At 32.2% G+C, this 25,875-nt stretch overlaps 2 protein-coding genes, 1 long non-coding RNA gene, 1 other non-coding gene and 1 pseudogene across 6 annotated transcripts; 1 reads left to right on the top strand and 4 right to left on the bottom strand.

The window, feature by feature from the left end:
* Positions 1-4: 4 nt before the first annotated feature.
* LOC130503624 (peroxidase 69-like) lies at positions 5-1,315 on the bottom strand (annotated as a pseudogene).
* A 7,445-nt stretch (positions 1,316-8,760) lies between these two features.
* LOC130503623 (uncharacterized) lies at positions 8,761-10,254 on the bottom strand. Of its 2 annotated transcripts, none has more exons than XR_008940880.1 (5): positions 10,122-10,254; positions 9,944-10,018; positions 9,798-9,858; positions 9,231-9,497; positions 8,761-9,145 (listed from the first exon to the last, which is right to left on the bottom strand). It is a non-coding gene; the product is annotated as an uncharacterized LOC130503623 (long non-coding RNA). The 2 variants fall into 2 exon arrangements; XR_008940881.1 differs by having other exon boundaries at positions 10,157-10,219.
* Positions 10,255-14,898: 4,644 nt separating this feature from the next.
* LOC130503626 (U6 spliceosomal RNA) lies at positions 14,899-15,002 on the top strand. Its single transcript, XR_008940882.1, has one exon. It is a non-coding gene; the product is annotated as a U6 spliceosomal RNA (small nuclear RNA).
* A 2,162-nt stretch (positions 15,003-17,164) lies between these two features.
* On the bottom strand, positions 17,165-18,812 carry LOC108830835 (peroxidase 71). Its single transcript, XM_018604407.2, is given in 4 exon segments — positions 17,165-17,630; positions 17,633-17,728; positions 18,073-18,235; positions 18,336-18,812. Coding segments are annotated over 4 exon segments (984 nt in total). The 5' UTR covers positions 18,756-18,812; the 3' UTR covers positions 17,165-17,325.
* A 5,160-nt stretch (positions 18,813-23,972) lies between these two features.
* LOC130503625 (uncharacterized) lies at positions 23,973-25,751 on the bottom strand. 2 transcript variants are annotated; one of them, XM_056998252.1, is made up of 7 exons: positions 25,678-25,751; positions 24,804-24,904; positions 24,663-24,725; positions 24,531-24,578; positions 24,351-24,404; positions 24,209-24,269; positions 23,973-24,117 (listed from the first exon to the last, which is right to left on the bottom strand). In XM_056998252.1, the coding sequence occupies exons 2-7, from the start codon at positions 24,867-24,869 to the stop codon at positions 24,068-24,070; spliced, it is 342 nt and encodes a 113-aa protein (XP_056854232.1). In that variant the 5' UTR covers positions 24,870-24,904; positions 25,678-25,751; the 3' UTR covers positions 23,973-24,067. The 2 variants fall into 2 exon arrangements, with proteins under 2 accessions (XP_056854232.1, XP_056854231.1); XM_056998251.1 differs by having other exon boundaries at positions 24,531-24,725.
* Positions 25,752-25,875: the final 124 nt, after the last annotated feature.

The raw sequence follows: 25,875 nt of genomic DNA, 5'->3' as shown, positions 1-25,875 counted from the left end.
ACTGTAGAACCACGCGGTTTGACCTCACTTTACTTAGGAACGATGTGTCCAAACCTGCCAGCACTACCTTCGTCTAAGTCGACTCGGGCTGATTGCGTCTCCAGCTTGAGGGCATCGAGCCTGAACCAATGGTACGAAAGTCGGATCAATTGGGGGTCGGGTTGTCCTGTGCCGTTGAAGTTAAAGAATCTGCCTCTCACCAAACCGCAACCAGCTGTTCCTATTGTGTGTCCGCCTAGTGAAACCAAAAACTCGTTAAAATTAGTATTAGCTAGTTGGATCGAACGAGTATAGATAAGTAGTTTTTTTTTTTCTGAAAGCTTACACGATATAATATATCTTTTACATACGGAAAACTGTCTTTATTACATAAGAACATTTCCATAAAGGTATAAAAATATTGAATTTTGAAACTATAATATGGATCTAATGGATTTTGAATTATTTATTTACATAGTTTATATACACTCTAAAATATGCATTTGCCTCAATCATGTTTATTTTTGCTTTGTCAGTGTCATTTCATGTTTGTCAACTACAAAAATGCATTAGAAATTGAATGTAATGATAACATACCAACAAGAGTTACGAGGTCTAATGTGTTAAGAGTTTTAGCAGCAAAGTCTCGCTTCTGTTTGTCCACTGCATCGTTTGGTCCGGGTAAGATCACGTCTGAGGCTTGCGAAATACGGCCGTCTAGACGTCCCAATGGCACTCGCCAGCTTTGCCCACCAGTCTGCATCGCCCAAGTTTCAATACGTTAGATAGTTATATATTATTTTTTTAAGAGTATTAGTTATATATTTATACGTGCGTGTAACTATTTAAACCAAAATAGTAACTAATTTAAAAATATAATACCAAAACAACGGCGTCACGAGCAGCAAGGGTGAGGATATCAGCACAAGAGACAATTCCAGGACACGCAGCCTCAAGCCTAGTCTTAGCCTCTTCAATAGCTTCAAACCCTCTCAATGAACGGTTTGGACCAGCGGTTCTCTCCGTGTTGTTACCAGCGATGAGAACCGAGCCATCGCAGCCACGAACAAAGCAATCGTGAAAAATGCATACGCAAAATCCCGGGTGCATTAGCCGGGTTAGACTGGACATGTTGTCGAACACCGATGCCACAATGGACTCTACGTTTCGGCAACTATTTCCATAGAACCCAACACGCGGTCTTTGACCACCACCACGGCTCGAGCCACTGTTTCCTTGTGCAGCTACAGCTGCAACCAATACTAAAAACGTTACTAGAATGAATAGTAGATTATAACCACGACCCATTTTGTGTTTTTTGATAATACTAATCAAGAAAGTGTTTGAGCTTTGCTAAAGTTGTTATTGTCTGTTGTGTGTTTTGAGTTTCGGGTTAAAGGGGTATATATATAGGCCAGAAAGTCTTGGGAATAAGAATTCTAACGAGCAAGTTCGGCACACGACGCCGGAATTTATGGGAATTATATTATTGTAAGTTGATAATATAGTTAATCATTAAATAACAGTTAGTTGCATTATGATGTAGACGAGTCGGTCCTTTTAACAGTACACATTTTCATTCTTTTGTATCTTTGTTAGCGAAGCTATCTTCGTTATAATCAGATGATATCAATGTAGGCATGTAGCTAAACGGAAAATATCTTAAACTGGTTGACAGAAAACAAAGCAAAACTAGGTTAGTGTTTTCTGATTCATTTAGTGAGATTTGCAAATTTTGTAGCTCATTAATGGATTTACAATTAACCTAAAATGTGATTTTTTGTTATTAAAAACAGCTAACTTATTGAAAAATATAAATGAATTGGCTTAAAATGCAAATCTCCTAGCTAGACCCGTTGGTACCACTGCCACAGTAGAGATGTTTATTTGGGTCAAATGCAAACAATATAAAGATTAGCTCGATCAATTGTGTTAGGATATTCAAATCTTTTTTGGGTCAATAGTTCGAAACATTTCTATAGTTAAAAGGATAATGAAATTATATACTAGGCATAGTTGACCATTTAAAATGATTAATTTTGTCTGGTATGTTAGTTTTAAAATAATATTTGTATAATCGTGGATTAGTACGTAATACTATTAAGAGTGTGATGAGTTAAAAATTTTAAAGTAATCACCGCCATGGAATCTTTGAACTATCGGACAAGAGGCTTGTGCATGAGGAAGGTGCAAAACAAAGAGGATAGGGTTAACGTTGGCTTTAGTTGGTTAATCACTTCCATTTAAATAAAGTCTTTACATTATCTTTATGTTATACTGACAGCTGGCTGCATATATTTATATATAGATTTTCTGCTAACGAAAGCCCTTTTTCTGCTGATGAAAAAACGTGTTTGGCCGTTATATTACAAGTTGTATGCTTAATTTGTATTTTTTAAATATGTAGTTGTGGTCTTTGATTTGCTTGAATTTAATTGAAAAAACGTAAGAAATTAACTTGAATTGAATATGGTAATGTCGGTCGCAATATGAGGCTTTTTTATTTAGATCATTCAAACTAACCGCATTTGGGCTATCTGCATGCTCTATATATATTAGCATACACTATTTATATTACAAACCCTTTTAGAAAAAAACTGAGCTTATTAAAAAAATTTCCAATTCCAAGTTTGCTTGATTTCTCTTGTTACTTTAACTAGATTGAACTTTAATATTTCTCACAATAGTATATATATATTTTGATTAGAAAAGTTTACACATAGAATAGTTTACTGGCCAGTGGCCACACTTTACAAAATGTATACAAATGAGTATTTTTCACGCAAAAAATATATGTAACGAGAAATACTTTTTTGTTGCGTATTTTTTTTTTTTTGATTAACCTGGGAGTATCCCGGGCCTATGGAAGGGCCCAGACTAATCCCCAAGGGGAGGTGCAGCCCACGGATAGACCTTCTCTCCGGGTATGCATATGGGTTCTAAAGCATAGGTCCATATCCGTGTTGGTGTCCAGAAATCATGACTTAGTTCCTTCCAACAGGGTTCGAACTCACAATCTGGGTGCAGGAAGGAGCCCGTCCTTATCATTGGGCCATGATATTCTGGACTTGTTGCGTATTTTAACATAGCTGAAAACAGCTCCACTGAACGATTAAGGCGTTACCGATTGTAAATTACATACAAATCACCCAAATCCAGACAGAAGGCAGTGTAGAGAATTCCACTTTTATATAACATTTTTTTTTAAAAAAACTCGGGTTTGAATGCACCTCAATACAGTTCATACCATATCCAAATGAAATCACGTTTTAGGTTTCATTTAAGTATTTAGATAAAAAAATATAAAATTGTATTTTTGGGGATTAGTTTGAGGCTACTTTGAACTATCTCATAAAAATGAGACATCTTCAAGTTAATCAAAAAATATCATTACCAAAAAGATATTTGTATTATAATAATTTTAAATTGATAATTAAATTATAATTATTTAAAAGTTATATTAACAACAACAAAAATTATGACAAAAGTATGAAAACCTTAACAACATTTGTAATAACAGTTAAAAGTAAAAAGCAAGTGAATAATTATCGTGAGGATATTTTAATGGTACACAAAATTCCATTTTATATCTTACTCTAAAATAAAATAATTCTATTATAGAGTTAAATTTGATCTAATGAATAATGATGTTTTTCCATTCCGAATATAGAATAAAAAGTAGCATTATTTTATAATTCATTCTTATAGAATAACTTTATTATAAAGTGAACTATTGGAGTAAATTTAATTGTATAATAGAATTATTCTATTTTAGATTAAAATATATAATAAGTTTTTGGTACGATTGGAGATGGTTTGAAAGCGGATAGCTACATTATTATTTGTAAGATCATTGACTCGCTTTTTATTTTATTTATTGTCAAAGTCCACAACAATGTTATTATTAGTTCATTAATCATTTCCACCAATGATTAGATTCATTTTTGAACAGTGTATTCAAACTGATTCTTTAAGCCTTTTATTGACTTTTACATTTTTTATTTTGTTTATAGAAGTCATACTCAACTCCATCACTAAAATAACTTTTAAAGATATTTTAGCAAAAACTAGTGTAAATAACACGCATTTTGTGTAATTGTCTTGATATAGATACACTCATACATTAAGAACACCGTAATCGTCCACTCAAGATTTATGGATCTATGGTCACACTGCTTAATTAATAATCACTATGCGTTAATTCATATGCAACGCAAGAGAATGAAGAACTAAATTAAACTTCTCTATCTGTCTTGTTAGCGAATGTTTGTCTGCGGAATAATACAGCGCACTTTTACATTTTGTCAGTAAAATAGTTGCGCATAAACTCTTTTTTTTTTGATAAACTGTTACAATTCGCTTATAAAAACAATCAATTTCATTTGAAGATGTATAAATAAAAAAAAACAGGAGCGTATGAATAAGGCGGATTTTTTGCCACTTTCTCTGGTAATTACTTCAAAACTACATCTTCCACGACTGTCGTCACTGGTCACATCAATTATTCAATCACTTACATAAATAATGATGCCCCAATTATTGTTTAAGAAGTTACTCAAAAAGTAATATTTCTGGATAATCTTCTTAACTACCATTGTCCTCTCTAGTCTTGAAATCTTTGCTAGAAACATCAGAGTGAAAGGAATTTCTTATTTGGTTTAGTCGATAGAGATTTTAAACATATTACTGAATAAACATAGTTATATTTGATGATAAGTTAACTGATTTGTTTTGTTTCCAAAGTAAATGTATCTATATAATTAAAATAGAAGTACAAAATAGAAATACTCCTTAATTTTACCATTTGTTTAGATTAGAATGCAATTAAAGTAATTTATTGAACCTATATTTAATTATAGTTGTTTCTTCATAATTTAATAATAGATTTAAACATTTAATATATTTCTTAATTTAATTAATATATTTTCTTAAGCGAATTTTAACCTAAATAGACTTTCGAATCGATTTCCTAAAAGATTTTGTATTAACATATTAATAATTTTTAATATTTATTAATAATAAATAATAAAATAAAAAATTCACACATCATAATCAATTTATATAACATATAAATAAAATATAAAATAATTTATTCATAAATTATTAGTAAAATACTTTCATAATATAAATCCGATTAGTTATAAATATTGAATTTGTTTATATGATACATTGTGATATAATAGATAATTAAAATCACAAAATACAATTATTCAAATAATAAATAAAATTGTTATGTTTTAAAATGTTATATCAAAATTATGTATTTTAATTTACAAATATATGTGTGTATATATATATATATATTATACCATTAGTACAAAGAAAAAATTTAAGGTGAAAGAAAATATTTATACGGTCACAGTTCAAACTATAGAAATAAACAACTACGGCGCAAGATTATTTTTCTTTAATAAATTTATTTTAATAGAAATCATAGTTTCTAAATATATTTATATATTTTGTATTTATAAATTATTTTATTTGTTTTTAAGGGATATTAAGATTTTGGAATTGAAAAAATTATGACTCACCCCTATATTATTTTAGTTAGGAAATTTAAAATTTATATCAGAATATTTTATTAAACTTTTAATTTTAATTTTTATTATAATTACAAATATTAATTTTCAATTTAAATTTATATTTAAATATTACAAATACATAATTCAATATAAACAAAAAGTTAAAAATATAAAATAAATACCGACCGGACGGATCAAGGTCTAGTTATAGATTAAACGAACTTTATAAAAAAATTGTAGAAATCAAATGATAATGTTAAAAGCCCCAAACTATACTTCATGATCATGACTTTAGAATTGTGTTTAAAAATGTGTTTAAAAAAAAAGATCATGACTTTAGAACTGCTCTGGTATATTACTATTTTTACTCGGTAAAGAGAATACTATATATGGCTCTGTCGATTAATTATGTTTTGTTGTATCAATCGCCAGTATTAATGTCGGTACAAATCAAGAGAAGGACTAATCAAAATTAGAAAATATTTACCAAGATATTAATGATAAAATTTCATGTTTAAGATATTTAAGTACTACTATATCGTAATAAACTATTGCCACAAGGTAATAAATTCATGGACGCATGGCTTTTGGATTTTTTGGAATTCCGTTTTCAAGAATTTTATATTTCGTAGCGACTTCTATATTTTAGATGATAAAAAATACTTGAATAGTAGTGATCAAATATATTTAAAAAATAACAAATGTATTTTGGTGTGGTAGTGGAGATATGCAATTTCGATAGACTCTGTGACTCGATTGAATTTTGTTGTTATTTTGAATTATCATCAAAAATAATTGGATAGGAAACTGTATAATATAAATGGAATCGTTGAAATAACTGACCTTTTACACGGATGTTGTCTTCTACTCAAAATGTTTTGGAGTTTTTAGTTTCGAATCAAAATATTATCAAAATATTGACACAAGACGCGTGAACCAGCCAACCAGGCCATCTTACCGTTTCCTTTTAGCATAAATTGCTAGGACTAAAATTTATCTCATGATGTATATATATAGAACTAGGGTCGGCCCGCCCGTAGGGCGGGAAATTGTAATAAAAGTTATTTTATATTGATTTATGAAATATTTGAAAATCATTATATATTAAAAATCTTATAAACAAAAAAATAATGATAGAATTCTGAGATCATAATAATAAATATTTTTTTGAATTAAAATAATACCTTCATTATTCTTTGATAAATAGCACTATATGTTTAATATTTATTTTAGTTTCAAATGTTTAGTTTTATAATATATAGTACATTATTTATTAGTATATAAATGTGCATATAACAACATATATATATATATATATATATATATATGTTGAACAAAAGGACATAGAAGAATTATCAATGAAGAGTTATTTTTTATCTATGGTAAACATAAATACGCTAATATGTTTTATCCTAGAAATTATTCGGATTGTGTAATGAATATTCTATTATGCAAATAACTTTAAAACTCATGTAATGCAACTAATGTTATTGTTCTTATTTTTTTTACATATAAAAATATTTAATATTAAATAAAAAGGACTATTTGTTTTAAATTGTTCTTGTTAGAAATATAAATTAATCTAAATAATAATAAAATTTTCTTTGTTTAACTTATTAAACAAATTATTAAAAATTAAAGGTTAATTAAATACATGAATAATGAATTATGTTATCCTCTTATACATTTATACATGTTTTATAATCCATTGATTATTTTATATTTTCTTATACATTCTTTTCTAAACCTACTGATTTAGAAAGTGGAAAATTGAATTGATTTTAATCTTTTTTTTAATTAGCTAGATTGTACAGTAAGTTAATATTTATCATCCAAAAACCGTTTAGGATTTTAAAACAAATATTTTTTAAAGTATAATTGGTAATTTTCTTTATTTTTATCTGGTTAATATAGGAATATTAATTTCTTGCATTGGATTTAATATACATTCGGATAATTTTATATGCTTCACAAATTTACCATGATTTTCTTATTATTTGATATGAAATAATTTATTTTATTTAATACTATATATTTATTTAAAAGATATCAAATAATCATATTTTATTTTATTTAATACTATATATTTTATTTAAAGATATATTATGTACTAATATTTCGAGTAAAGTGTATGAAAATTTCAAACATATTACTATATTGAGTTAGTTTATCACAATTTTATTTTGCAATACAAAAAGTATATATTTCTTATAATTTATGTATATCTGATAAAACGACAAATGACATCCCTTTTTGTTTTAAGAATATATATATATATATATTATATACTTAAATTACAAATGATATAATATTCACATACGATGAACTATCACCAAAAGAAATGAACAAATTATATATATATATATATATATATATATGTAGTATATTTGTATAATTTTCTTTTATTCGAAACCCTAAAATATTATACAATTATCTTAAATATATGCTAATCAGAATTTTGTTACATATTTTTAGAAAAAGAAAAATGACTTCATCTAATTACATTTTCGTAATCACAATCATCTTCTGATATCTTCATAATTGGCTTTGCCTAGACCATCAATGAAGAAGTTTACACTAATGCTGCAGAGGCTTAATGTATAGAGCTAAATTTAAAAGATATAAGCTATATTTAGAAATATTTTTCATAAGAATTTCATCAGAATCAAAGACCGAAAGATGCATCGATATTCGATGTACCTTTTCATTTTCTGAAGTTTTCCACTTTAAGGCTATCTCATGTTATAAATCCACGGTAACGTCATGTTTCATGGCTCCTTAAATCAGCACACATCTCCTAACTCCTAAGCATGTATTCTTGAAAGTAGAGAAACCTCAAAAAAAAACACACCCAACAATCTATAAGAGAGAGTTCACTGATCATTTAGCATCGGGAAACAATACCTACTTTATTTGTAATATATATAAGAACTTTGTCATGATCATGGAAATAGTTTGCAGGTTTAACATGCCATTTCTCTGCAACCTTGACCCATTTGTGATATTGACAAATCACTAAAACCACAAACAAACAGAAAAGGTGAATGAATTCAAAACAAAATCATACCACATGTTTTCCTTTATGCCCTGAGTCTTATCCTTCTTAACAGCTTCCTCATCAACATATAATACTTATACTCTGTATCTTTTCTCTGCAAATCCTCAGGCAATTCGAGTTATTCTTTCTCTGATACATCTAAAAATGCTATCTTTTGTTCTAGCACTAAACAATTGTAACTCGGAAAGGAAGAAAAGGAAATTCAGTTGACAACTCACAACTCATTATTAGAAAAAAAATATTTCAACTCCTAAAATAACACCATTAAGAAAACAAATGTTCGTGAAACTATGCAAAACATCACTTTACTATTCTCTTAGGAATATCAACAAACAGGTTATATGAATAAGTGACTTTTCTTTAGGCTGTTGGATGTGTCTCATGCGTTTGTGTCTCATGGAGGATGAATGGTTGTAATGGTCATATTGATATACTTCTTAGTTACAGCAACTTTCTCAAATGTAAGAGTTCGAAACCAACCATTCATCCTCCACAGCTTCCAAAGTCAGAGATGACGTCATCTTCTCCACCACCTTTTCTTCTTGATCCGTTTCACAAATCTTCTTCTTTGTTGAGATTTATTAACCTATAAATAATACCACGGATATGTGTCAAGGATTCATCAATCACTGGCTTTATCAAGTGTTAACAAAACATAACTTGTGTCTCACCTCTTTCTCGAGTTCTTTTCTCTTGCCTGATAGACTGTTCTCGTTAGGACACACGTTCTGATCAGGAACCAATCGCTGAGATGAATCTGTCTCACAGGCTCGGTTTTGACTCAATCCAGATTAGAGTTGGAGGTAGAAGGTACCAAGGTGGTAGTAGTAGCCTCTCCCGAGAGGTTTCCGTTTTGCTGTTGCTTAGCAATCACGGAGGATCGAGCTGCTCGCCAAGAAGACGCTGGGATGGTTCACGGTTGTTGGCATAAGTGTCGCCTGAAAACGAAAAAAGAAGAAAAATAATAATCAACAACTGGATTTGAGACCATCTCCCAAAGAGGGAAATTATAATCCTGATATTTTTTATATATGTGAGCCTAATGCCACTGTGTGTTCAAACACTTCGATGAACATGAATTTTAAGAACAGAATTAAAAAAAAAAAACATAATCAACAACCGAAACCAAAAATAGGATTTTGAAAACAACTGGATTCGAAACCATCTCCAGGGAAGAAAAATAGATTTTATATAACATATCTCCCAAGGATGAACACGAATTTCTAGAACAGAATCACCTTAGAGTCACCCATGAGCTCGCTTCTGGCTTCTCAAAACCTGAGGAGGCACACCACCACGCTGGGAAATCAGAAAAAAAAAATGATAGATGAGTTAGTCATTATACGGGTGCGGTGAGGATGATGATCATGGGAAGAAGACTAACCTTTATATAGGAAAATTTTCACCGACTGGAAGGGAGTCGAGAAGGATTGAATGTGTAATCGTGGATGGCGTGGATCTAAAAGGAGTAAAGATGACTATTAATGACGATAAACCACTGAATCACGAAACGTACAATATATAAGTTGAATTGGAGACAAAACAACAGGAATGAAACTGACATAGAGATTCAATATGAATATCTGACACAGAGAACCTCCATTACAGTTTGACCTAAACGGATCTTGAGAAAAGGAAGAACCCTAGAATCCATCGAAAAGATGACTTTTCACTTTTCAGGTCACGACAGAAAAAAAAACACATCTCATAGACCGTAGTTCTACGAAGCGTTGCAGCCCAAGAAAACACTCGTAGAGGCCCATTAACAACATTCCCTAAACGTCAGAATTCAGAAATAACACTCGCCTGGACACGTGTCGTCTGTTTAAGATGCGAATTTCTTACTTGGCATCCGATGTGGAGGCATCAGGAGGGAAGGAAGGTCTTTTTTATATATAAAGACTAGGGTCGGCCCGCCCTACGGGCGGGAAATTAAAATAAAAACTATTTAATACTAATTTATGAAGCATTTAAAATCATTATAAAAGATGATAATATATACAAACAAATAATGAAACTAATTCTGCGATCATATTGTTATTTTTAATAAATATTTTTTTGTTTGAATTAAAATGCAAAATTAGCAAAAATAATTCAGAAAATGTAATAATATATAAAGTATTATTATTTATATTTCAGTTTTACATAATAAAAACATAAAGTTTAAATAAAGAATACTAAATTTATTTCAAGAAGATCTAAGTTTTTAAAACACTTTTACACAAGTTATTTCCTTCATGATAACAAATTAGTTTACCTCCAAGCTAATAATTTAAAATATAATAGTTAAAATAATTAAATCTCAATTATAAAACACTATATAGTTTAATAATATCATAAATAAATAAAATTAACAGGAAAAGATGTTTTCGAATATATTTGTGTCGGATCATACTTATATTTGGAATGAAATATTAGTGAAACTTTAGTGTTTTACTGTTAAATCTCAATTTTAAAACATTATATATAGTTTAATAATATCATAAATAAAAAAGTTTAACAGGAAAAGATGTTTTCGAATATATTGTGTCGGATCATAATTATATCTAGAATGAAATATTAATGAAACTTTAGTGTTGTACTGGTTATGTTTTGTAACTTATTCTAGCTTTTGTTGAACTATGTTTAGTAACAAAATTATGTGTTAGGAATTATTTTCATGCTATTTTAAAATATTATTTTATAAATTAATGAAAGAGTATTCTTTCTCATTGCATGTGTTTTACGTTGGATTTGTAAAAGAAATGTATAATAATGTTTGTGGTTGTTTAAGAATGATTAGGTGTTGAGAGATTATATGATAAGATTTAGTATTCATGATCTTGATGGTTGTGTTTTTTAGTAAGAAATTGCTACGTAGAAATATAAATTTAAGTTGTAACGTCAAACAATTAGATGCTATTAATTTAACCAACGTTTCATAGAATATGTCAATTTACTTGTGTTATAAGGTAATGTTTATATGATGATGGTTAGACATCAACGGTGTATGGTTTTTCTTTGTTGTTATATTGTGTAGAGTACTTCTTACCGTAAGATTTTTCATTATAACTATTATTGACAAACTTCAATTTTCAGGACTAAAAAAAGAAAGACCAAAAAGAACGGAAAGAGCAGAAGATGAAGTAGTCTATTTCATAACGCATAATAAATAGTCATGATTGTAAGAGAAAAAAAAAGAAATGAAAAATATTTTCTTTCACATAATTCCAACAGTCACACGCTATTTTCGGTTAGTTTTAAACCCGGAGCATAAGAACAACATTATTGGTGGTTATTGCTTTGAAGTTCTATATATATATATATATATGTGTATGTATATGTTACATATGCATATACAATTATGGATTTTTAATTTTACGGGAAATCCAACCGAAATTATCTTAATTTTTTTGTTTGAATTTTAACTTTAATTATATATTTATTTAACATATAAATATTATAAATATTTAAGTAGTTAAATAAGTATAAAATAATTTAAAATAATTTATTTGGTTTAAGGGAATTTACAATATATTGTTGGTCCAACACTATGATCCAAAAACATTACTGAGTGTAATTAAAAGCAATGACCATGGCTTAAGTTTTTTTTTGGGTTTATAGTATATATGATAATTTTCTTCAGTGGGACACACTACCAGCCACAAAAAGTTTTACTAATTTACTCGCAAGATTTTGTCTTCAGAATTCACAATTGCAATAATGTTTTGTACTTAAACTATGTACGAAGCGAAATTAGCATTATATTACCCTAAGAATAACGATAAAAGTTTTGTTTTTTTGGTCAAAAATAAAATATTTCTTTATAATAGAAAAAATAGATAGGTTGTTTGACTCAAACGTAGACGACTACCTATAACGGAAAAGCATAAGCATTATTTAAATACATAGTACTTCAAACGTTTATCCTTTCATTTTCAACCCAATCCATTTGCGGCTTCTTGACGACTTGCGAAGTTGGGTCGTCCATCTTGCTCGGCACACTACTAATTGGTTCTCTAGCAGCAATCAAAGATGCTCCACCACTTCTCCCTCCAGATTCGACCTTAGCAGGAATTGGTTTGTCACCTCCCATGTCGCCACCATCGTTATCACCTCCCCCTGATAGAGACGGATGGTATGAACAAACAAAACGTAGTCAAGTAATGCAACAACATAATAACATTAGACTTACATTTTCAACGAAATCGGGGAGTGGCAGACGTCCACGTTAAGAATGCGTGATAGTGAAGCTTTGACGGCTTGCTGTGAAATTATATGTAGTCAACTTGACATGGAAAGTGATGTCTTCCTTTACATGCCTGTAAAAAAAACGGAGGCATCCGAAAGTCTCTTACCCTGAATCCCCATGTGGTCTCTATGTCGAGGATATCCATCTGAGTATCCTCAGGGCCAAGTTCCCGTCGCATCCGTTTTCAGGAACGGCAATAATGGAAGTAAGAAGCAAATTCATATGGATATCCTCGACATAGAGACTAAAATAAGAAAAGAATATTAAATCAGTATTAGACCACATTTATCACCAACACAGGCTTGGGTGATAATTTATACCTCAATAGATGTCCGTACTTTCTTTTCACTAAGTATTCTCATACTTCTGCTTCTTATTACCAGCTTTCATTCTTTGTCAAGGAAGACTGCATTCAATTGGGAAGGTAAGCAAAAGACCGAACTATTAATAACCAATAGCAACATCTCAACATGGAAGGTAAGAGAGGTACACACCTTCCTTTTAAGAAGTACATGAGAACAAATTCAAGTGACTCCAAATCATCCCTACGGCTTTGTTCTGTGATAAAAGGAACCGTTGCACTTCAGAATAAAGTTTATAGAATAATTAGAATGTTAGAAACTAAATGAACTGGCGTATCTAGCGGTTCCAGTCAAGTTTTTGTTTTCCCTGAGATACAGAAAATATTAGGATTATAGTTGCTAAGCTAATGCATCATATACTGCAATCATCGAAATTGTTTATAGTCCTAGCAATTCATCAAAACTATTTTCTCATATACTAATCCAGCTTCACACAAACTGGGATAATCAGATAAAGAGGCTATACAGCTACTAAAATGGGAGCAAGACCTTCTTATTCCAACTGAGAGAACACGTACCAAAACTCTTTTTTATGTCTCCAAACATTTATACACACTAAAATAAAAATGAAGCTAAGATTATAAAATAAGAGACTAAAACCTCGACATAGAGACTAAATAAAAAGAAAAGAATATTAAATCAAGTATTAGACCACATGTATCACCAACACAGGCTTACCATAAGAAATTATTTTTAAACAATTTAACCGAATTTGAAATCAAGATAAACAAAGACACACCTACGGTTTTGGGTACAACAGTGCCGTAAAATCCAATAACGATCCTGCCTGCAAGTATTAGCAACAGAGAAAACAAAACAAAAAAAAAAGTTAAAAGGGAGCAAATGGTAAAGAAGAGAACCCAAAAAACTAAAGACTGTTTGACTTGAAGAAACAATTTATATATGAGTCCCTTTTACCTAAGCTCTGGCCCTCGACATCAATATCGAAGTATACTCTGTGTGTAACATGGTAATTGGGAAAGTAAGCAAAAGGCCGCACTATTAACAACCAATAGCAACATCTCAACATGGAAGGTAAGAGAGGTACACACCTTCCTTTTAAGAAGTACATGAGAACAAATCCAAATGACTCCAAATCATCTCTACTGCTTTGTTCTGTGATAAAAATCATTGCAATTCAGAATTAAGTTTACAGAATAATTAGAACTGCATGATAGAGTTTGATGAAGGTATTAACAAACACTGGAGCTCTTATTCAAGCCAGATAAGAGATCCAATTTAATAGAAACGAATCTGTAACCGACCGATTGCTAGGCCAGTAGGATGAAGATGAATAGATCCCTGGAAACTCTAAATCCGATTGATTGCTGGATCATGAGGAAGAAGACTCAGTTTCAATGAGAACCCAAAAATCGCCAATAGCAGAAAAGAAAGGGCGATAAAAGAGAAAATAAGGAACGCAGCGTTTCGAATACCTCTATGTTGATAGGGTTTGATAATAATAACGCGCACACAAAAAACAAAAAAGCCCAACAGGGTGAAAATAAATGAAACGCAGAGTTTGACACGTGTCGCATTCTCAGCTTTCTAATTTATGACGTGGCATCTGACGTGTCAGCAGGAGGGATCCAACCTTTCTTTATATATATATATTACAGTCATGCAAAATGGGATTCCTGCAAAATCAATGTTACATATAGAAAAAGTTAACACACACATACATGTATACTTAATTTCAACATTATATATATTAATATATACCACCAGACATATATATAATTTGTTGTCCCTTTGAGGACATCCAATAAAATTACAACGATATAAAAAAGATTATCATGGTCCATACTTAAGGATTGACACGTACAATTCGAAAAACTGTCCAAGTTTTTTAGTTAAAAAAAGTTTTTGTTCAATTCTTTTTATTGAACATAGTGAATAAAACATCATTTCAAAGATGTAATAAATAATTAGAAGTTTAAAAAAAAAAAAAAAAAAAATAATTAGAAGTGTGAAAAGAATTGCTTGCTCGGTCTTATCTCAATACAGCTAATACACCTTTTTGAGAGAAATACAGCTAGTACATTCACTTAATATATGTCAAACTTTTTTTTTTTTTTTGTAAACTAATATATGTCAAACTTAGTACGCGTACATATACCATATCAAGTTACTAATTATAATAACCTAAATTGGATTGACAAAGTTTATCAAAACATCTGCATGGGACAAAATGTCAGTGACAAAGATGAAGATAAGCTTAAACTGCCTGATTATATATATGATTTAAATTTAACCTCTCTTCTTTGGCTCTTTTTGTTGTTGTTGCATTGACTTATTATGCTTTAGTATTGACCTTAGTAAATGAATTCACAAGGTAAAAACTTCTTTTGTCAGCAAAACCAGTATTCTCTATTTATTTTATTTTCAACCATACATATATATAAACTAAACCAGAAATTATTGACTGGTTAGCACGAGAGTTTAACGAATTTTTTGATATGATACACGAATTTTATTTCTGACTATGGTATATGTATGTGCACCACCGTAAATATAACGGTCGTGCAATAAATTGCATCAAAGCACAACGGCAGAAGTAGTTATGCGTATACATCGATGTGGAGTACTAAATAATTGGGTTTAAAAACTATAGAGATCGTGGAAATTTGACCAACAATATATTTTGTAAATTAATAAGAGACTAAAATATTTGACCAGATTTGATAGTTGATTATTTCTCTTTCTCCCAACAACATTTTATACATAATTAAGTTTGGGACAAGACTTGGGTTCACCCCTTATGATAAATTCTCAAATTCACCTCAATTGTTAGTACCAATCAAAGTGCCATGTAAGATTAGTAAAAAAAGGAAACAAAATTAAAAAAAAAAAAAAAAGAAGTAAAAATACGTCGACTAATTTTTGTAACGCTATCTATGGTTTCTTCTTCATCACCAACACATAATTTTAAAAGCTTCTTTATCATCCACACAAAATATTGAAAACTTTATTTGTCAAATTGATGTTTACAATCCTCTGCCTTTATATCTTAAATCTAAACCCAAAACACTAAACCCTAAACCCAAAATACTAAACCCTAAATCCTTGGGTAAACTCTAAACTCTTGGGTAAACCCTAAACCCTTGGGTAAAAAGATATTCAAAGGTTTAGAGTTTACCCAAGGGTGTAGGGTTTATCCAAGGGTTTAGGGTTTAGTTTTTAGGATTTACCCTAAAATTTAGGATTTCGTGTTTTGGGTTTACCAATTTGACAAACAAAGCTTTCAATATTCTGTGTGGATGATAAAGAAGCTTTCAATATTTTGTGTAGATGATGAAAAAGAAACCATGGATAGTGTTAAAAAAAAATAATCTACGTCTTTTTATATTTTTTCCTTTTTTTAATTTTGTTCCCTTTTTCATTAATCTTACATGGCATTTTGATTGGTGCTAACAATTGATGTGAATTTGAGAGTTCACCAGAGGGGGTTAACCCAAGTTTTGTTCTTAAGTTTGGATAGTAACACAAAAGGGGCATTAAACTTTTTCTTAAAATATTTATGAGAAAACAAAGCTAAGAACGCATCATTATGAAATATCATCGAATGTGACTAATGGCTATACATTCGATACATATGCCATTAGCCTTTTACTTCTCCAAAATTAAAAGAACATGTAATCAAAAGAGGCAGAATCTAATAAAGTAAGTTTCCTAAGCTTAGCGAAGTTTCGAAAAAGAGAGTTTCATACGCTTTTGGTTTCAGTTCTCATATAGTCAATTTATTCGATAATCATTATACTCTTTTAAATAATTTAAGTTAAGACAAATCGTCTTTTTCTGTTTAGTTCGGATCTAGCCTCAGTTTTAGACAGTGGTTTTAGAACATGTTAGCTATGGTACATGAACATTACCATCGGAGGTCTACTCGTTGTTAACACAAATTATAAAATATAAGAAGACAAAATAGAATCAAACTCATTCTATTATTTTTATTCTAAACGACATTTTAATAATATTACCAAATAAAACCAAAAGAAATCGAATGCGGACATCTTATAGTGCACTTTTTCATCAACCCACTTTAGGGTTTAATTATATCGTTTTCTATTGATTTATTTATTATGAAACTAAAGCCACACTCGAAACAAGCACTTATCCAGCTGTGAACTTTATCATAAGATTCATAACCAACCGCTGAGTTTAATCGGTTAACTAATTAATTGCGGAGCAAACCGTACGAATTTCACCATTAGCACCCGTAAGGACACCAATATTACTCATCCTGACCATAGCCCTAGCAAACTCAGTGTTGAAGGTGCTGCTTGGACTCATCAACTGTTGCACAATAGGTCTAGTCGCTGGATCGGACCAGAGGACTTGATCGGATTGGAGGACTGCACGGCCACGGCTTAGGTTGTTGTAGTATGAGGTGTCGAAAGTGGTTGCACTTCCGGTGTCGAGATCAACACGTACTGATGCATCGCCGTTTTGGGGACATTGTGTCTGAAGCTGCGCCAAAATGTTGGGTCAATGGCTGGATCTGCTGGGCCTGTAGTGCTGTTGTATAGCCTGTTCCTGAATGCACCGCAACCTGCTTGTCCGATCGTGTGTCCTCCTGTTAATAACATTAATACGTAACTGATTTAGTACATGCTGTTCATAAATTCACAAACATGATTACAAAAAAAAAAATCTCAAATGAATTCTCCTATATTATCCAAATAATGTTTCATTTTCTATTTTTCTGAGAAAATTGTATATACAACAATTGGAAATTTATTTCCTACTATTCTATTAAAAAGTAGTTTGAATTATTCAACGAAAACATGAAAGATTTTTTTTCTAATACATAGTTTTCTAACGTTAAATTACTGATTTTTTTTGGGTAAAAGGTTAAATTACCGAATTGATAGTAATTGTTATATAGGTAATGGATTGTGTAAAATGTAAACTACTAACCGACGAGGACGACGAGTTCGCGTGTACTGAGATTCACGGCGCCGAATTTCTGCTGTTGAACGGCGACGGAGTCACCGGCACCAGGGAGATTGTTAGCGTTCGAAGCCAAAGAAACTCGACCATCTCTACGTCCGGTTGGTACTTGCCAACTAATTCCTCTTGTCTACATGCAAATTAACCCATGCACGTATAAACGTTACTTGCACGTTACAAATAAAAATTATAAATGCATGCGATGGTACTAAAAGTAATTAAAGGCTTACGAGGACGACAGAGTCGCGAGCGGCTAAAGCTAAAATATCAGCACAAGAGACGACTCCAGGGCACGCAGCTTCGAGCTGTGTTTTGGCGTTGTCAATGACTTCAAATCCACGGAGGTTGAGGTTCGAACGGGATGTTCGCTCGGTGTTAGCTCCCGAGATAAGGATCGAACCGTCGCAGCCTAGGACGAAGCAGTCGTGGAAATGCATTCTTAGTATCCCGGGTGCGATTCTCGGGTTAGAGTTGAATCCAGCTGTCACGGCGTTTCGGACAATGGTTTCCGCGGTAGGACATGTGGTCGAGTAAAACCCTACCCGCGTGCCAGAACCAGGACCCGGCCTTGCGGTGGCTTGTCCGTGGACCGAGATGGCTAGATAGCTAAGGAAGGTAATGAATAAGCATACGGATCTAACCAAACCCATCTTGTATATTTTATTTTTAGGGTTTTAGAAGATCTAAGTGTGTGTGTTTTTTTTTGTTGTAGTGAGTTGAGTGGTTCGTATTAGAATACTATTTATAGAGGGTATTGATAAGTCAGACAATGACGTGTGAGTCAACTAAGCCGGCTATGGCGTTTGTATGGATTAAATGAAACGACGTGGTTTGAGACATTCAGTCTCCGAAAGCGCGTGTTGTATTGGTCAGTGCAATGTGACCTGGTCGGCTTTAAATGCATTCGGTTCTGGATTTGTTCTTCTGATCGTTAACTTGATCGATTGAATACGTACTGATAGAAATACTGTTTACGTTAGGAGATTTTTTTTGTAACATCGAGTAAGAGTTTTGTTTTGTTAAGGTCTACTTCATTTTAGAAAATAAATATGAAACTAGAGATGAGAGCAATTGTTTGAATATAAGTATATACATCCATTTCTAGAAGGTAGGTTTAAGTTTGAAGATTGGAGGGCCTTATTTCTTAGCAAAGTGGACTGGTCTGCCAAGTGGAGTCCAATACAAAAATATCCAAAGGGTTATAGTTTTTCATTTTCAAAGAAAAATTAAATAACGTAAGACCTTTTCGTTAAAAGACATAATAACTTAAGTACGTAAGACCTTTTCGTTAAAGGACATAATAACTTAACTACTTAAACTATGTAAGACCATTTCGTTGAAAGACATACTAAATTAAGCTATGCACAGAAAACCTTCGTGTAACGTAAGACTTTCATTCGTTATGTATTGTAGAAGTTGTAGATTTTCGAAATATACAATTTAGGTTTTGTGACAAAAAAATACAATTTATTAGGTTATGTATGTTTTAGCTAGCTATTAATATTTGTTCTTCACGTTGATTTGTTTCAAATTGAGACATCAAGTTGCATTTTATAACTTGAATATCTTTCTCGGATAATATGTGGCCATTAAGGTTTACCAATACATGTGATAATGTTTTGAGAAGCTGACTTTTAAGCAAAATCATCAGTAAGATAAGTCGATAAACGACTGAAGAATCTGGCAATTAGTGAGACAGTTTTGGAAGTATCTTCCAGTAAAACTATCTCCGACTTCCATATCCAACCAATTATCTTCCATATCTTCCGGAATCTATGCTTTTCGTTGATGGCATGCGTTTGAAGTTTCAATTAACACACACGATCGTGTATAAATATATACCATAGTGCATTTTATATATTTTGAAATTACTAGTAATATTTTAAAATGTTAACTTGGTGTGTTACATTTTTGCGCGGGATAAATATTTCAGGCTTTCATTCAGCCAATATATATCAAGAAAATATCTGACTTTCGTTTTTGAGAAGAGAAGAAAATATTGGTTGGTTCAAAAAAAAAATATTGGTTTAATATGTATATGCAACAATACAATTGGAGGCGGTTACAAAACAAGAGAGAGAGAGAGAAACTTTTTTCTCTCTAGAGTCTCTCCCCCAAATCTCTTGAAACCCTAGCGCCGCCAACATCTGATCTCTGTTCCGGTGGAGGAGATCGACGGCAAGCTAGCTGAGCGGGTCTCCTCCGCCACCCCGGCGTTTCCTTCTTCCCTTCTTTTGCCTTCCTCCACCATCCTTCTCCTCTCCATCTGCTCCGATATGCTTTTTTCCTCTGGTCCTCTCTGGTTCACCGGTGACTAATCAACGGCGAGGCGGGCGTCTGTCAAGCCGCTGGAGGAGAAGCGAGGTGCAGCAAGCTGAAGCGATGGGTGTAGCCAGTAGGGATTCTCTTGCAACAAAGGGTCTTTTCTTAGATCTGGGTCAGATCTAGGGGTCCACGGTTCGTCGGGAATGGAGAGCGTCGCTGCCTCTCCTGGAACCTTCCTTACCGTTCTCCAAACCCTCTGTCGTCGATTTGTTTTCCTCTGGTCAGTGTGAGTTCCTCTTCTCTGTTTCCGGCAGATGCACGGTGTGGGGGCCATCGTGGAGGATTCTCTGTCGCTCGATCTGTCTCTTTGCACTTTGGTTCCGGTGAGCTCCTCCTCTTCGCAGATCGGTAAGGGATCTTGGGCTGTCCCGTAGTTATGCCGCCGTGGCGTCTGGAGTCTCTCACCTTCCGTAGTAGCTCTCGCCTGATTTGTGAGCTATGTCTCACACTGCCCTTAAATCATTTGATTGTCTTTTGGCTGTCCGAAGATGTTAGCTGCCTTTTACGAGTTTTGTCGAGCCTTCCGACTTGGTCTGTGGCCGGTTTCTGCCGTTTCCCTACCGCCTGCGTCCACACCGTGAAGCTCAAGAATCTCTTAAGGTTTGCTGTTGTTGGTACTTCTGGAGTTGGTAGCGTTGTATAGGCTGATGCAGAGCTTGGTCACCTCTTCCGGCTAATGCAGTTGCAGCCTCCCGCCCAAGGGGACTCTGGTTATCAGACTTCTTTGAGGCCTACTCCTTTTGCAGGTTCCAGCTTAAGGCGGCTCAGTCATCTCAACTCTTCAAGTGATCAGTGCAAAGAGACACATCATTAGCCTTAGCATTAATCTAGTTTACTAGATTAGTCCTATTATGTTCTACAAGCTTTTTTAATCTTTTTTTGCGGCTTGTACAACCAAAGTAGCTTCTTGAAGCTTTTTGGATTTCAAGTTTCACCACTTGTAATCTATTTCATTACCAGTTAATGATATTAACATTCTTAGCAAAAAAAAAATATGTATATGCGTCATATTCTGAATTTAAACCATGCATGTTAGTTCAACGGATTACTGTAAATGATGTATCAAACTATCAATAATCCCCCCCCCACACACATAGACCGAGTTAATTTACATAAACCTTCCATTGTAATGCCACTATAATGCTTATGAGCGGGGCTTGTGGTCCAGTGGTAGTGGACGAACCTTGAATGCAAACACATTCTAAATTCGATCTTCATGCTACAGAAACTAAGTTACATTATCCTAATCACCACGGTTGCGGATACGTATGTATGAAAACCCAGGAAATGACTATCGTGGGCTGCATCTCCCACCCGAAGATTAAGTCCGTATATTTAATAGACCCATATTTAACCCTTTTCTTTAACAAAAAAATGTTCGCAATTATAATTTTAATTGATTTCTTTTAACTAAAACTAGAGTGTTAATCATTTAAAAAGATAATGTCTTTTGAGTTAACTTGATAAATTTCACATTTTTTTGACTAAAATGCATTTGCTTTACACTATGTATATAGTATGTGCAAAACCATTGGCTTGAGATACTCTCATTCAGATAGACTCTAGCATATTTAAAGTGTTCAGAATGGGCTAATTAACTGTATTTTAACTAAACTCATGATGTAAAGTAATTCATAAGTTATAGGCTTATAGCTGAGCTCAACTCATTATCAAGTATCTCAATAAACTGAAGTCAAATTATCGTTACCTTAGTATATAGTTTTCATGATTAGGTGAGAGAGAAGTATTAAGTATACTACCATAATTTTCTCCATTTTACACGGAGAAGAAGTCTACTACTTCGCCTTCTGGCTCCATTGTCATTACATTTTTTTTGCATTTGTTAAATTAATATTCAAACGTAAATACAAATCACACCAAGCCGACAAGGTAAAGCTATTTCTATTGTCACTACATCATTTTGACTAAATGACTATCTTTTTCTTATAATTATAGAATAGGATATATCCTAACACAATAAAATAATGTTAAACTAAAAAAACAATTATTAACAAACTACATATCTCAATTTTAGTGTTTTAGATTCATTATCTGCTAAATTTATACTTTTATACCATCTTTTTATAATTTTCCATATATTTCCTTTTTATATTTATCTCTAACAACTTGTTGTCTGGATTTTTATCTTCAAAATTTTATTTTGTTTTTGTTAGTTTTTTATATTTTTGAATCATATTTAATAGTTAAAATACAGTAGATATGCAAAACATCTTTGGACACATTTGCATAAGAAAAGAGTGTGAATCCTCAATTTTAGGAGGACATCAAAAGAACATGATAAATTATTAATTTTACTTATTTTTAGTTACATTTTGTTTTTTTATATTTTACAAATAGTATATTTGATTTTTTAAAAGAAATTATCATTTTAGAGTTTTGTTATAATTGTGTATACTTCTTTTGTTAAAAGGTTCGCATATAAGAAAAAAAAATAACAATTTTTTTTAAAATAACTGAAATTACTTGTTTTAAGAAAAGAAAGAGTAAGAGAAAGATTAGAGATTTGGTTATAGAGGAGTGAGCTAGTGTGGGCAAATCAAAATTAGTGGACACGACAGAGTGTTATGCCCAATATTCAGAAAAAACGAGATCCAATAGAAATTTCCAGTTTAATTAGTTTAAAATATTTCTAATTAAACTTAATTTAACAAGGAAAATGTGTTTTTTATCAAAACCATAGTTGAAACGGAATTCGTTGCACTGAGTATAAGATGGTTTTGATAAAATTTCTGTGATGGAGGCTATTGAGCCAGATTTTTTAGGCATAATAGGCTCACCAAGCCCAATTCAAATAAAAGAGACTATCTATCTATTACTGTATATGTGCTAAACCATTTGCTTGAGATACTGTCATTCTCATAGGCTCCAGCATATATATATAGGTTTTTCGGAATGACTAAGAGCATGATTAACTCCAGTCTCTTAGCCGGAATTCTTAATTTATAATTTAAATATATATATTTTTATATTTTTTTGGCTAAAAGACAGTTTTTATATATATTATTTAATAGACGATTTTTAAATTTTTTAGTTAAAATTTTTTAAAAATTAAGAATAGTCTCTTATCCGAAACTAAAAATTCCAGTTAAGAGACTATGATAAATCATAGTTTAGTAAACTTTGTTTTAACTCAACTCACGAAGTAAATTATTTAATATGTTCAACTCATTTATAAAGTATACTTCAATAAGATAAAAGGTCAAAAGTATCGTCATCTTTACTATGGTTTCCACTTTTCATGATTGGTTGAGAGAAATAAGTATATACTTAATACCATATTTTTCTTCATTTTACACGGAGAAGAGTCTACTAATTCGCCTTCTTCTGGCTCCATCGTCATTACATCATTTTGACTAAAAGGACCAACTCTTTCAATTATGGAGCTGTAATTAACTTATAAACCATGTGAATACTACCCAATCCGAAGTACGTCTAGCTACACATAACAAGATACTTAGGTCTTCCAAATATAATTTTTATTAAGGTATAATAATCTCGGGAACTTGGAGTTGGAGACGCTATAGGATCAAGTTAAGATATATAATGGAAACAGTATCTGATTGTTTCAAATGGACAGATAATATATCTGAATATAACAAAGTTTTTACATATCTCTCTACTCCTCGTTGCCGGAAACTCCCTCGGTCTGAGAAGCTCCTCCCCCATCTGTAATGATATCAGAGCAAAAGAGATGGAACAGTAAGTCCTCAAGTTGTTTTGAACATGGAACATGATAAGATGGGAACTTTTTTTTTACCTTGACCGCCTTCGGATGGAGCACATGGAGACTTCCTGTAACGCGTCTGTTGCTGCGTTGGCTGCAGAAGTGGGGTGCAAGATATTAAGATTAGAAACAAACTAAGGAACAGCTGAAAAAAACGTGGTTCAAGATCACTTACCTGTAACTTGGGACGAAGAGCTTCAAGAGGTCCCTTCGGCTTGGCAACACCTTGCTGTTTTTCAATCAAGACAATTAATCATTAACACCATGAGAGTGGAAACATTATAGAGAGAGAGAGAGAGATCATATTTGATAACCTGAATAAAAAAAAACAAAACACTCATGGGATCAAAGTTACCTTTCCAAGAGCCCAATCAGCTGAGTCGAAGTATGCTCGCTCATGATCCTGATATAAGTAAAAAACCACACACCTCATCAGAAACACACACAAAACAAATCTCTTTAGACATAGATAAATTATATAACCTACCTTGGAAATGAGAGGTGGTTTCTTTGGCATGAGCCCTCCATACTTGTTCTTCACAGCAGCCTCCTACCACAACAAATGCAATTCAAAAGAAAGAGTTAGATCATTATCTAGTATTAGTAAAGTGAGAGTTAAGACACAAACCTCCTGCTGCGGTGATGGCATTGACTTTTCTTCTTCATTAGCTTTCAAATCCTCTACGCTAGACATTATGATCTCTCTCTCAATAACACCACCAAAATACTCTGCAATAAACGTATCATAAATACAACAACATTCCTTAGTAAAAAAAACACAAGATCACTTAACTAAAGGAAGCTAATAACTTAACACAACCTAGTAATATCAACTAGGAATGATAAAAAAAATTGTTTTGCATCATCAATGCTTCCTAGTTGATATTACTAGGGCTTTGAATGGTGACCAACAAGGCAATGAAGAGGAACATTTTACTCCCTTACCATTCCAATAAAATTTTACAGCATTTTTAAAACAAATTTTTATCATTTTTCTCCTAATCAAATTGGTTTACCAGTAATACCCTGTGACGTAAATGATCTGTTCTGTTAAGTGTTAATGAGACTTAAACTATGAACAACCTGTATAAACATATAAAATGATGATGAGCTCCTTAATCAAAGCATCATCCACATTCTACAGGGATCAATGGATTCTCAGTCCTTCAGATTGGAATCAAAATCAACCATGGTGATTGTGATGTGAGTCAGATCTCTCCACAATGCCAATATATAGATAACGATCGGTATATAAACTCAAAAGCGTTTCAACTAATATACGATCGGATCATCACGACGCGAAGGCGAATCAGAGATTTAACAAAGCAAAAGCCGATCGCAAAAAAAAAAAAAAAAATCAAAATGTCGAATCAGAGAGCTTAACTAACACCAAAAACAAAGCCATAAGGCGATAAGATAACTAACTCAGATTTGATGTTTAGAGAAATATCAAATCAGATAACTCAAAAACGAAGAAACGAAAATGGAGAACGAGGACTAACCAGGAGCGAGGGAGGAAGGATTTGTGATGGTTTAGAAATTGAGATTGAAAGAAAAAAATGAAAGGAACCAAGATACAAAGCGATGAGCGTAAATTGGTAATTATAGTCAGACGCACGAGCCCGCATCAACTGGGCCAAGTTATCTTTCTTTCCACCGGCCCATTAGCAATTTCATCATTATGTTTGTTTTCTGGTTCA

Source organism: Raphanus sativus, unplaced genomic scaffold, assembly GCF_000801105.2.
Source record: "Raphanus sativus cultivar WK10039 unplaced genomic scaffold, ASM80110v3 Scaffold1066, whole genome shotgun sequence".
Taxonomy (NCBI): Eukaryota; Viridiplantae; Streptophyta; class Magnoliopsida; order Brassicales; family Brassicaceae; genus Raphanus; species Raphanus sativus.
The sequence above is the reverse complement of the archived record's forward strand: the minus strand, read 5'-3'. Positions and strand labels throughout refer to the sequence as shown.

Excerpts from the sequence above, each read along its gene's own strand:
- LOC130503625 (XM_056998251.1), bottom strand. The coding sequence starts at position 24,869 with ATGTCTAGCGTAGAGGATTTGAAAGCTAATGAAGAAGAAAAGTCAATG. Across the intron at positions 24,270-24,350 it reads CTCTTCGTCCCAAGTTACAG|CCAACGCAGCAACAGACGCG; the intron begins GTAAGTGATCTT and ends CCACTTCTGCAG. Across the intron at positions 24,118-24,208 it reads TCCATCCGAAGGCGGTCAAG|ATGGGGGAGGAGCTTCTCAG; the intron begins GTAAAAAAAAAG and ends ATATCATTACAG.